At 33.3% G+C, this 11,689-nt stretch overlaps 1 protein-coding gene across 1 annotated transcript; it reads right to left on the reverse strand.

The window, feature by feature from the left end:
- Positions 1–370: 370 nt before the first annotated feature.
- Positions 371–3,605, reverse strand: LOC132163909 (tetraspanin-3-like). Its single transcript, XM_059574285.1, has 2 exons — positions 3,016–3,605; positions 371–973 (listed from the first exon to the last, which is right to left on the reverse strand). The coding sequence occupies exons 1-2, from the start codon at positions 3,526–3,528 to the stop codon at positions 635–637; spliced, it is 852 nt and encodes a 283-aa protein (XP_059430268.1). The 5' UTR covers positions 3,529–3,605; the 3' UTR covers positions 371–634.
- Positions 3,606–11,689: the final 8,084 nt, after the last annotated feature.

Raw genomic sequence — 11,689 nt, forward strand, 5'->3', positions numbered from 1 at the left:
GGTTAGGGTTGAGAAGTCTGACCCGTTTCATTAAATTGGTCAAGTTAAAATTAACTTATATAATTTTGTTTTCATGTCCGACACAACCCAAACCCAATGCACGACATAATGGTCGACAATTTTTTATATAACCCGTAAACCTGATACGAATCCAATACAAAATTAGAATGTTTTAAGTTGACGGGTTCGACTCCTTTAATTAAATAGGTCAAGTTAAAATTAACCTTACAAAATATAGTCTTATACCCATGCATTTGCACAACTCGAATCCGGCATGCGAACACGAATTGCTACCCCTATGATCTACATCACATAATTATCAATTTATCACAACAAAGTGTTTAAATTGTCTCAATGTTGATCTTTGTCATGAAGAGCCAATCTGGAATGGTTTTCTACTTTGAGTAATGTAAATGTTAACCATGATATTTACAAAACCAAAACCATACCATGCAAATAAAACCCTATCCCTCCACCAGATACTAGCAATATTTCTCTCTTTTAAAGTGATAGAAGAGTGACTGAAATATGAAAACACCATAAGATTAAAAGCATATACAACCAAACTTTCACCTAAACAAGCAAGCCCTTAAATGAATACCAAAATCTGAAAAGACATCCTTCCTTGACAAAGTTAAAACTGGATCATACTAGGTTGTGACTTTGTCATCCTCGTCTCGCCGTAGGGCTCGTCGTTATCGATCCGGCGATTATTTCTAAACGCCGCACAGGCAACAACATAAGCGATTACCAGGATGATCAAAACAACGATGTTAATCACAGAGACCTTCCTCCAACTCTTCTTGAGGCTGGCCAGGACACCGGCTTTGCAGGAGTCGCAGGAGTAGCAAAGCTGCTGTTGATCATTGTTCCACTTGGCGCAGTCAGTGTTGCTCGTCGCAGCTTGTCCGGACCATGTCGTCTCATTTATATAGGAATAGCCACACTCTGTGGGGGGCTTACAGCAACCAGACTATGCAAACACCAAACAGCATTTTTGTCATTTCAATAATATCATGTGAAAAAGTACTTATGAAAATTGCTTTTGTTTAAATGAGAACAAGTTTAAAGAATGCTACCAAAAGCAACTTAAACATCAATCCATGCAATTACTTTGATGATAGAAATCCTCCATTGAAAAAGAAGAATAGAGGAAGGGGACTGAGTCGCCCCCATGGAATACGTCGAAGTTTCACCACCATAAAAAAAGAGGAAGAACCAGAGTCACGCCTCAAACAAAATCTGTTTAATTATTCATCGAATAAACTCACCGGATAAATCTAAAAACCTCGTTAATTAATAAAACTAAAGACTCGATTAACTCTTGTCTCGTTCCGCATCAGGCCGTCAAAAGGGCTATGATGAGATTTAGACATGAACCAACAAAAGTGTCCCCTATGCTTTCATCAGTCATCACATAATAGAACAACTTTATATTTAGGGGGAGGGGGGGGTGAAATGATGTTCCAACTACCAAAATCTATCTCAGTATTTTATGGGCCCTAAACAAGCAACCAAACAAAAGAGGGAAAAGGATATTCCACCTAAAAAGTGAAACCATTTGTATAAAGCAGCACCGAGGCTAAGCCAACCCAACACTGCCAAACAGGACCTAAGAAAGAACATTCTGGGGTTGTAAAAAGAGAGGGAATATTTTTTTTCTCCGCCTTTTGGCTAAACATAAATAGAGAAAACGACAACCGCTGGGTAATATTTGCTTATGTTAAATATGTCGCTACAGCCAATAGCCAAAGAGTCCAACGACAACGTTTTTTGGCTTTTCTTTTATCACAGACCCTGTTATAAATGTTCTCTTGCAAACATCATTCTCAGATAAGAAGTACAGTTTCCAGTGGCTGAGATGAGACATATAATTATTGGGTTTAGATATTTCTCATTGAGGCAAACGCCAGCCTGTGGCCCAGCAATCCTATAGTACTATTGTCACTGTGCAAAATATCTATTAATATATGCAGCAAGGTTTTTTATATGATGTTTTAGGTTGTTTGGATAGCAGGAAAAGAGAAGAGAAAAAAAAAATATATGGTCATCGAAAATCATGCAGTTGCAACAAGGTGCTGTGATGGTGGGATTCCATCGTTTTGAGAAATTATATGGGGTTTGGTGGGGGTCAAACCCCCACGTGCTTTGCTTTTCTAAGGGAGAGCTATAGCTTAAACCAGATCTACCTCTAATAAAGAGTCATCTCTTTCCTTCAACTTCACCCAATATGTTTTTGTTCAAATATTCGATTCATCCAAAAAGAAAAAGCCCTTTTCCTTCAACTTTAACCTTAAATATCTATCATAAAAAATAAATAAAAATAAAATAAAAACCTTAAATATCTATATGCTCAGAAGGCAAAATTATTTTATTTTATTTTATTTTTTAAAAGGAACCCTTAAAAACCTATATAATTCCCTGTATGGACATGTGAGAAGAAAAAGCCCTTTTCCTTCAACTTTAACCTTAAATATCTATCATAAAAAAATTAAAAATAAAAATAAAAAAAACCTTAAATATCTATATTCTCAGAAGGGTAAATTTTTTTTTTCTTAAAAAAAAAAAAAAAATAAAAAAAATAAAAAAAACCTATATAATTTCTTGTGTGGACATGTGAGAAGAAAAAGCCATTTTCCTTCAACTTTAACATTAAATATTTATATCTATTGCTATGAGATGTTATTTTATTAGATGGGTTTGTATATAATTTAGTTTATAATAAATTTTTATCCAAAATGGTCCTTAAATTATTTTTTATAATTCATTATTGATTTAAATATTAATTTTAATTTTATAATAATTTACTAAATAACATTAATTGTCACCAAACAAAATAATAAAAAATAAAACCTCAAAAAATGTTACTCTTATAACTAAAATAAGATAACAGTAAAAATTAGCATTTTCTTTTACAAATTAATTTTTAATTTAACTTATCCTAATTGAAAATCAATGGAATAGCTGTTTTACTAAATAAAATTACTAAAAATGAAAAGAAAATAATTTGCATACCTCAATAGGGTTGAGCTTTCGATGATAAAACACGTCAGCAGATTCCGGCATACCGCCGACAGTCCTCCCCATCTTGCTGCAAGCCTTAGAGTCCCTTATACAAGAGCTGATCTTGGCCCAGTAGCTATCATCCGCTACGCGCTTCTCCAGCCAGCCGGAGTAGTCCTGCAGATAATAGTCCAAGTACCCCCGGTTCAGCCCCGACCGTCCAGACCCTTTGTCGGTGACCGCATAGGCAAAGATTATGAACCCTATGAGCGCGGCGATGACGAAGAACATGACGAATAGGTACACCCACAACAGAAAAGTGTTCCGGTAACACGCGCCGGCGAATCCTGCCAGGGACACGACCATGATGGCGACGCCGATGATAATCAACGGCCACTGCAGGAACTTGAGGCAGTCGGTGTTGTTTGCCCTGGTGCTCAGCCATATGCCGCCACCTAGGATTGGGATTGACATGAGGAAGGTCAAGAAGTTTAGTACTCCAATCAAGTGGTTGCTAGATCTCATCTTTTTTTACTCTCCGATCTGATTCTTCTTCTCTATTGGCTGGCTTAGTAGTTCTTACAAGTTACAGCGATGAAGTGTTTCAGAAGTACTAGGTGGTTGTTATATAGGCGGGGTTGCGTCGGGGGAAAAAGGAAACGAAAGTGTACTCGCTGTGAATGGACGACACGTGTCCGTTAATAAATCATTAAAGCATTATATGCATTTTGAATTTCCGTATATGAGTGAGTATCTCGGCAGATGCTTTAAAACCTCCGTATGTCTAGTTACTATCATGCAAAATCATGTCCGGTGTCCCACTTCTTGTCTTCTTTTTATTTAAAATATATATATATATATATATTCTTTTTATTAACTATTTATGGACAAGCACTAATCCACTATAAAATTCTTTTTTATCTTCTCTCTTTTTGCTAGTCATTTTTAAAATATAATATAAAAAATATATGATAAAGTTCGTATTGCAAAATTAATAGATAAAGTAAAAAAATTATTTAAATGATATAGAGAAAAAAAAAAAATTTTGATGTAAAGTGTATTTAAAAAGCAGTTTTTGGTTAACTATTTTAAATATAAATATAAATAATTCACTGTGAATGCTTTAATACTAATGATAATGTAAGTTGGTGTTTAGCCCGTGTTAATGTAAGTTAGTATAAGGCATGGTGTTTATGGACTCGGATCTCTCCATTTGAAAGTCCAATCGATGAAATAAAAATGAATTGTTTTATGGTCTAGATTTTATTGTGTTATATCTTATGGTGCATGTAATGTTAGATTATTTAAAAATTTTAAATGGTGTAACAATATATACTATATAGACTATAAAATGTTTCATTTCAATTTCACTTGAAATTGAGTGGGGTGATCGGACAATCTCAAAACCACCGATGATGGTAGTTGACCATCCCAAAATAGTCAATGGGCTCGCCAACCACCCTGAGCATTCTAAATAATTTATGAAATAAGATAGTTGACCACCAAAAAAAAAAAATTAAAATTAAAAAAAAAAAAAAAAGGCTTACAAATAGGCTTAGGGTGGTCGGACCACTCCCAAAGTAATTAATGGTAATCCAACCACCCTACGGCTGTTTTGAGGTTATCTATCACTCCTAAACGACTTAACGACCACTCCCAAATGGGTGTCCAACCACTCTACGGGTGTTTTGAGGTTGTTTGTCACTCCTAAACGATTTACCGACCTCTTTCTTTGTATTTTTTTTTAAAAAAAATTAAATTAAATGTCATGTAATTATCGTAGCCATTCATTATAAATGAACGGCAGAAGATAAGGTATTGCAGCCGCAGGAATCATAGCATTGAAGAAATCCCGGTACTGTGATGATGAGCTTTTGCTTACGTGAGCACTTGTGGGCCAGATAGTGATTGAGTGAAGGCACTCCAAAGAACAGTAGGATTTATATATATTTTTTAATGGGGAACAGCATCAGCTGCTTGCCCATGTGACTCATTAGCGTGTAGTGAGTAGATTGGGGTAGATTCCGAGATATTTCCTTCATTTTGACTTAATTTGACAGTGCATCAAGGAAGCATGGAGAAACCCTTTGCCCTTTCTGGAATTTATTCAACAGAGCCAGCGCATAAAAAAATGTGTCCTTATTAGGCTCGTTGTTGTACAATCTGACCTCATTCAGCCGCGTTGTATATTATTGAGGTTGGAATTTAAATAACTGAGTAGGAGCTGTACCCCCCATGACTCATTTTTATTATGGCTTGGGACTCAAGTAATCTGGTTGACTAGTAGAAGGGGCCAACTAATTTTGCTGAAAGGTACCGTAACGCATCTTAAGGATTCCTTCCGTAACGCATCTTAAGGATAAGGAAGGAATCATGACTCTATAATTATTTTATTATTATTATTATTTTTATTATTATGTCATTGATTTTAGGAAAAAGTCCACATAACTCCTTCAAACTACCACCCAATTAACAATATCTCTCCAAAACTTTCAATTGTGACAATATCCCTCCTAAACTACCAAAAATTGTCAATGTTCCCCCAATGACGAAATTACCCTAAGTAAAATATAAACAAAAATACTAAAACTTCTAGAAAAAAACCTAAAACTAACCCAAAAAAAAAATCCAAACTTGGCCAATTTTTTCTTTTATAAAATCAATTTTATAAGAAAAAAATAAAAAAAGTTTCGATTTTTTTTTTATAAAAATTGAAAATTTTCGTTTTTTTATTTTATTTTTGTTTTATAATTTTATTTAAATAAAAATTTACGTTTAAAAAAATAAAATTTTCGTTTAATAAAATGAAATTTTTTGTTTTTTAAAACTAAATAAAAAAATAGTTTTTTTTTTTAAATAAAAATTTCCGTTTAAAAAAAAAAATAAAAATTTTTGTTTAAAAAAATTGTTTTTTTTTAAATATTGTTTTTAAATTAAAATTTTTCGTTTTTAAAAAAGAATCAATTTTTTTTTTTTAATTTATAGGGATATTTTTGTCTTATTGAGAAATCTATAGGGGCATTTTTGTCTTATTGCTAGCCTTGGGGGGACATTGACAATGTTTTGGTAGTTTGGAGGGGACATTGTCACAATTGAAAGTTTGGGGAGGACATTGTCAATTGGGTGGTAGTTTGAGGGGGGTATGTGGACTTTACCCTTGATTTTATGTTCACCCATCTATGAATTTTAAAAATGGTTAAATATTAAATATTCCTATGGGGTTTCACTATTTTTTTTTTTTTTCTAAGATTTGATTTTTATCACAGAAGATCCATGTGGTTTTGATAATAAATCAAGTTAGTCCTTTAGTTGACTTAACGGAATTCCACGCAAGCCACTTCCTAGGCTCCATGGGGTGATTCAGCCACTCTTAGTACCCACTGGGGGTGGTTTCGGCAAGGGGGATCGGCCACCCCCTTGGAGCCAAGGAGGTGGCCAAATGGGGGTGGCCAATTTTTTTTTCCTTTTCTTTTTGTTTTTTTTTTAAAAAATAAAATAAAATTAAATAGGTGTCATGTGTCAACACATGATTGGTCCACGTGGAATTCTGTTAAGTCAACTAACGATCAACTGACAAAGGACTAACTTAGTCTATTATCAAAACCACAGGAACTTCCTATGATAAAAATCAAACCCTAGGGAGGAAAAAAAATAAAATTGTGAAACCCCAGGTGGGTATTTAGTATTTAACCCTTTAAAAAAAAAGTTGGTTATATTAAGAATGCGTTTGAGATTGTGATTTCATAAGAATAATATGCGTATTTAAAAAATATCGTAAAACGTAATACGTTTGACATTGCGATTTCTAAATCACTTAATCTAAAATAGAAAGAAGAAAAAAAATGCGATTTCTATAAATAGGCTAGAGGGTGCTTATTTGAAAAAATACGAATTAAAACCAAAATCACGATTTTACATAACAAATATTTGATAAAAAAAAAGTATTTTTTAACATGTTTTACCAAAAGCTTTTGTGATTTTAAAAAATAGCGATTTTAAAAATGCAATTTTTAAAATCACACTTATTAAAACCGCAATCCCAAACGGACCTTAAATATCGTTAGAATGTCAAGAGGCCCACTTACGCGTATGGGCTCATAGCCCTACAAGCTTCCTACCCCTTGGTAGGGACCCTAACGCAATCCATCAACACGAGTCTTAAAAATATGCGCTTCCCACCAAGGAGCCACTAATCAAAGGTGCCCTAGCTAAGGGAGGCCTAGCCAATGGGTCCTCATCTGAAGGTATTATGACCGATGGTATCGTAACCGACCGTCACCCTGACTAATGGAGTTAGGGGTGTTAACCCGATCTCGGTTCTCGATGTTTGGCCAAAACCGGGGACCGGAATCGGGGTACTCCAGTTCTTAGTTTTAGGCAACCAGAACCCGAGTCTCAGTTACCGGCCAGTTCCGATTTGTACCCAATCCGGTAACCAATTTTTTAAGAAAATTATTTTTTTAAACCGGTTTAATATATATATATACCCGGTTCCGGTTTCCTGGTTATAACCGGGACCAGAACCGAGGTTCCCGTTTTTGGTTTTTTGTAACAAGAACTGGAACTGGGTCCTCAGTTTTCCAGTTTCCCGATTCCGATTCACTAGTAATTTTTAACACCCCTAGATTTAGTACACAGATGAGAAGCTGGCTATATAAGATCTACTTTGGATCTAGCATCCTAGAAGAAAAGAACTTGGCAATAATCTACCATCTTCCCAATCAAACTTTTGATCTTCGATATCTTCTACTTCTACATCTAGCCTACTTACCTTATTTGAGGCAACCCTATAAAAGGAGATAAAACACCTAAGTTGAAGAAGTTTATCACCAAGGATTTATATCCTGAACACATATATTTCACTTTTCTCTCTCTTAATCTTTTATCCGTTGTAGAAACCATCCCATTGACAAAGAAATAGGAGTGTTCCTCATTGTCATTCTCCAATTAGTTATCCGTGTTTTTTTTTTTTTTTTGTCTTTGCAAGCATACATTAGTTAGATTAGAGTCAATGAGCTATACATTAGAGTCAATGAGCTATACATTAGTTATGTGTTTATATGGGTCTCACTCAAGCAAGCTCATTCAGATAAACTACCACTACATTAAGTTATATAATAACTAAGCTACTTCATATATTTCAGGAGGTTATCTCTTAACCACTACTTGAGCGTGTCAATTGTCAACTACTTCATGAACGTGAAAAGACCATTATCTCTCAACCACCTTCCACTATCTCTTCACCACCAGATGAACATAAAACAAACTATATGGAAAATGATTACCTAAGACCCTATAAAACGAATGCAACGTATAGGTAAAGGAGATTGATGAATTCCTCTAAAAAAACTTTAAACTCGTTGCATATTCTCACTTCAACTAAGAATGCTAACTTAAAGCATTGGGGTTTTCTCGGTCTCCACAAAAAACTGTTCAAACAAAAAGTAAAGACAAAAAATTAGAAGAAAACCTTGTATAGAGGACTCCATTCTACATGAAATTTCTCCCTCTTCTGGTATCAGCTGTAGCAAGAAGTTCCAATTGATTCAGACAAACAATAGGAGGATAGAAAAGGAATAATTTTCCTTAAAACAAAAGATATTTCAAAACGGCCCGCTTCAATTACGCTTATCTGATTGAACCCAATCTTTTCCCACATTGTCAAGTCTTATCCGAAGACCAACCCTCAGAACTCTGTACCCGTACAATATGCCAATCTAATTGGCAAAGTTCATTCTTTTCCTTTATTTTTTCCAAAAATAAATAATAATAATTAAAACCTCTTTTTTAATATTATTAAACAATTTTTTTCATTATTTTTCATCTTAATAATATCATATCAATTAATTATTATTACTATTCCAAAAAAAAAAAAAAAAAAAAGACCTTCCCGAAACGGTTACTTACTAGTTACTACGTAACGGTTACTGTCGTTGGACACACGCGCGTGGAACATTGTAACTTCTCTGTTCCTTTGGCAACTCACACGTGTACCAAAAAGATTGGTGGCAAGAAAATCAAACCGTCCAGTGTGGGAACCCAGTTCAAAACAAATCCAATTAAAAGGCTTTGTCGGTGTTACATCACAATTGACAGATAAAGTATTATTATAATTGTTTTTTTTTTATGCGTATTTTTTTTTTCTTTTAATTGTTTTTCGTCAAAAACAAAAAATTAAGGACAAAGTTCACTTAACCCCTTAAACTACCACTTCAATAATAATTTATCCATCAAACTATTAATTACAACAATTTACCTCTCAAACTACTAAAACAATGACAATGTAACCCCCCAATGCTAACAAAATAACGAAATTACCCCTATAAAATTTTCAATAAGACAAAAATACCCTTAAAATTTTGAAAAAATAAATAAATTTTAGTATTTTTGTTTTTATTTTAGTAAGAGTAATTTTATCATTTTGTTAAAATAGGGGGTACATTGTCATTATTTTGGTAGTTTGGAGGTAAATTGTCGCAATTGATAGATTGTCATTAAGGTCGTAGTTTGAGAAGATTAAGTGAACTTTACCCAAAAACTAATATATAGCTATCAAATAACAATTAAAATACGTTGTAGTATATAATTAATTGACTTAACATTCTGTTTAATTAATTTTTTGTGACCTTAACTTATATAAAAAAAAAATGCTATTTTTATTTTTATTTTTTTTATAACTTCTTCAAATCAAACATTGAATTTGTAAGACTGATATAATTTGAAAGAAAGAGACATAAGACAAATAAGGAATAAATGAATAACATGTCTCAATTTCCAGATAAAACTTATTCAAATTAGTATATTCCCAAACTTTCATAGCTTTGGGTATATTTAAAGAGAAGAGAGGGAGGGACCATTTGGAATATATTATGGTCCCATTATTGTTTATAGCTTCATCCAAGGAAAAAAGTTCCATTATTGTTTATAGCTTCATCAATGAGAACCACTTTTGAAAAAGTATTGTTTATAGTAATGGCAAGAGAAAAGGAACCGTGTTTGGTAAAATTGTTTGGAAAATGTGTGGAGATTTAAAAATATTTTCAATGAGAATCACATTTAAAATGTAAATTTAAGAGTTTGGACTAGTTAATTCATTTTTCCTTTTAAATTTTATTATTTAAATCATAGATGGGTTGCTTGAATGGGCAACCACCAACTTCCAATCCTGCTAGCATATGGTTTTATGGTTGTTTTTTTATGCCCTGTCTTATATGTTAAATTATTATTTATGAGAATATGAAGCTTTGACCAGTTTTGGTGCTTTCGTGGTAATTTCTCTTACTAGTGTCGTAGCTTTTTGAATTTTTTTTATTTAAATCATATATGGGTTGCTTGGATTGTTCCCTATCATTATATCATTTGATTGTGAATTTTCCTACCATATATGATTAGTTGCGCACCCCAAATAATCACAATTAAACACTTTACAAAGAAAAGCTATAGTACTAAGCTAAAGCTGAAATAATTAAACAATCAGATAAAATCTCCACAAAAATTAAATCAATATCTCATCTATACTCCAAGCACCACAAAGAATATCATTTCTCCTAGTTTTTTTAAATCTATCTTCTGTAGTAAATTAGATCCTCACCTCCCATCTAATACGTTGAATAAGCTTCTCTTCAGTGCATGGATTATTATGATGCCTCAAAGCATTACGATTCTTCCAATATTTTCAACTTGTAACCTGTTGTAACAGTTTTTGACTATCAAATCCCCGGTCAGGAGTACGTGCAAGAAAAAGAAGAATTTAACAAAAAGAACTTGCCAGAGCAGACTTGTAGAGATAGCTACAAGTTTTGATGCTTAGATTAATAAAGAATTAAAAAAGAAAAGTTACAACTCAAAATAGTTGGAGAGAGAAATAGGAGTCGAAGGTCCCCTATTATAATGAATTCCTCTATAACCATATTCCAATGGAAAATGTTAGGCTTACAAACACATTTTATAAAAAAAAACTTTTACAAACTGATGTAACACAATATGATTGGATTTCTTAAAATTTGAATTTATCTTATATCCAATCATGCTGTGCCACATCAGTTTGTAAATTTTTTTTTGTAAAATGTGTTTGTAAGCCTAGCATTCATCTTTGCCAATTGCCATGTATTGTTCTCTCATTTAAAACTTTTCTTGCAATGCAATATCTCACGCTTCCCTCTCTTTTGCCCCGCCCCTGCAACCTACATGTGTCGGGAATCAAGCGAACAATTATTAAAGAAAAATGCTAAAGTTTTTTTTTTTTTTTTCTTAAAGTAAAAATAAAAAATTTGGTTTCAATGATGTGTCACAATCCCATCACTTTATAACTACATTACCAAAACAATAGATCATATAAAATGGTGACATATTGTTCATGCAGAAAATCAACCAGTGACCAAAAAATAATAATAATTAAAAAAAAAAAAAAAAAAAACAGTGACCACCCACGCTTAGTCCTCGTATGGAATTCCTACACGACAACTAAAGTTAGAGGAGCGCGCTGCAAAGAGGGGAGGGGAGAGGCTACGACATCTCTGATGCTTAAGTCAGTAAAATATTTAGAGATGAAAATGAAGATAGATGGAGCATAGGGCATCTGAGTGTAACTGTGTCTAGCCTCTTCATATAAGCTAAATACAATTTATTGCCGTGTGCTTTCATAAGGAAATTGTTGTCAAATGTCCATTAATTTGGCCTTCAATTG

This window comes from Corylus avellana, chromosome ca10, assembly GCF_901000735.1.
Source record: "Corylus avellana chromosome ca10, CavTom2PMs-1.0".
Lineage (NCBI taxonomy): Eukaryota > Viridiplantae > Streptophyta > Magnoliopsida > Fagales > Betulaceae > Corylus > Corylus avellana.

Bases quoted from the DNA above. Each gene is read 5' to 3' on its own strand.
- LOC132163909 (XM_059574285.1), bottom strand. From the start codon at position 3,528: ATGAGATCTAGCAACCACTTGATTGGAGTACTAAACTTCTTGACCTTC. The intron at 974-3,015 runs GTATGCAAATTA...GTGTTTGCATAG, and splicing joins GAAAGCTCAACCCTATTGAG to TCTGGTTGCTGTAAGCCCCC.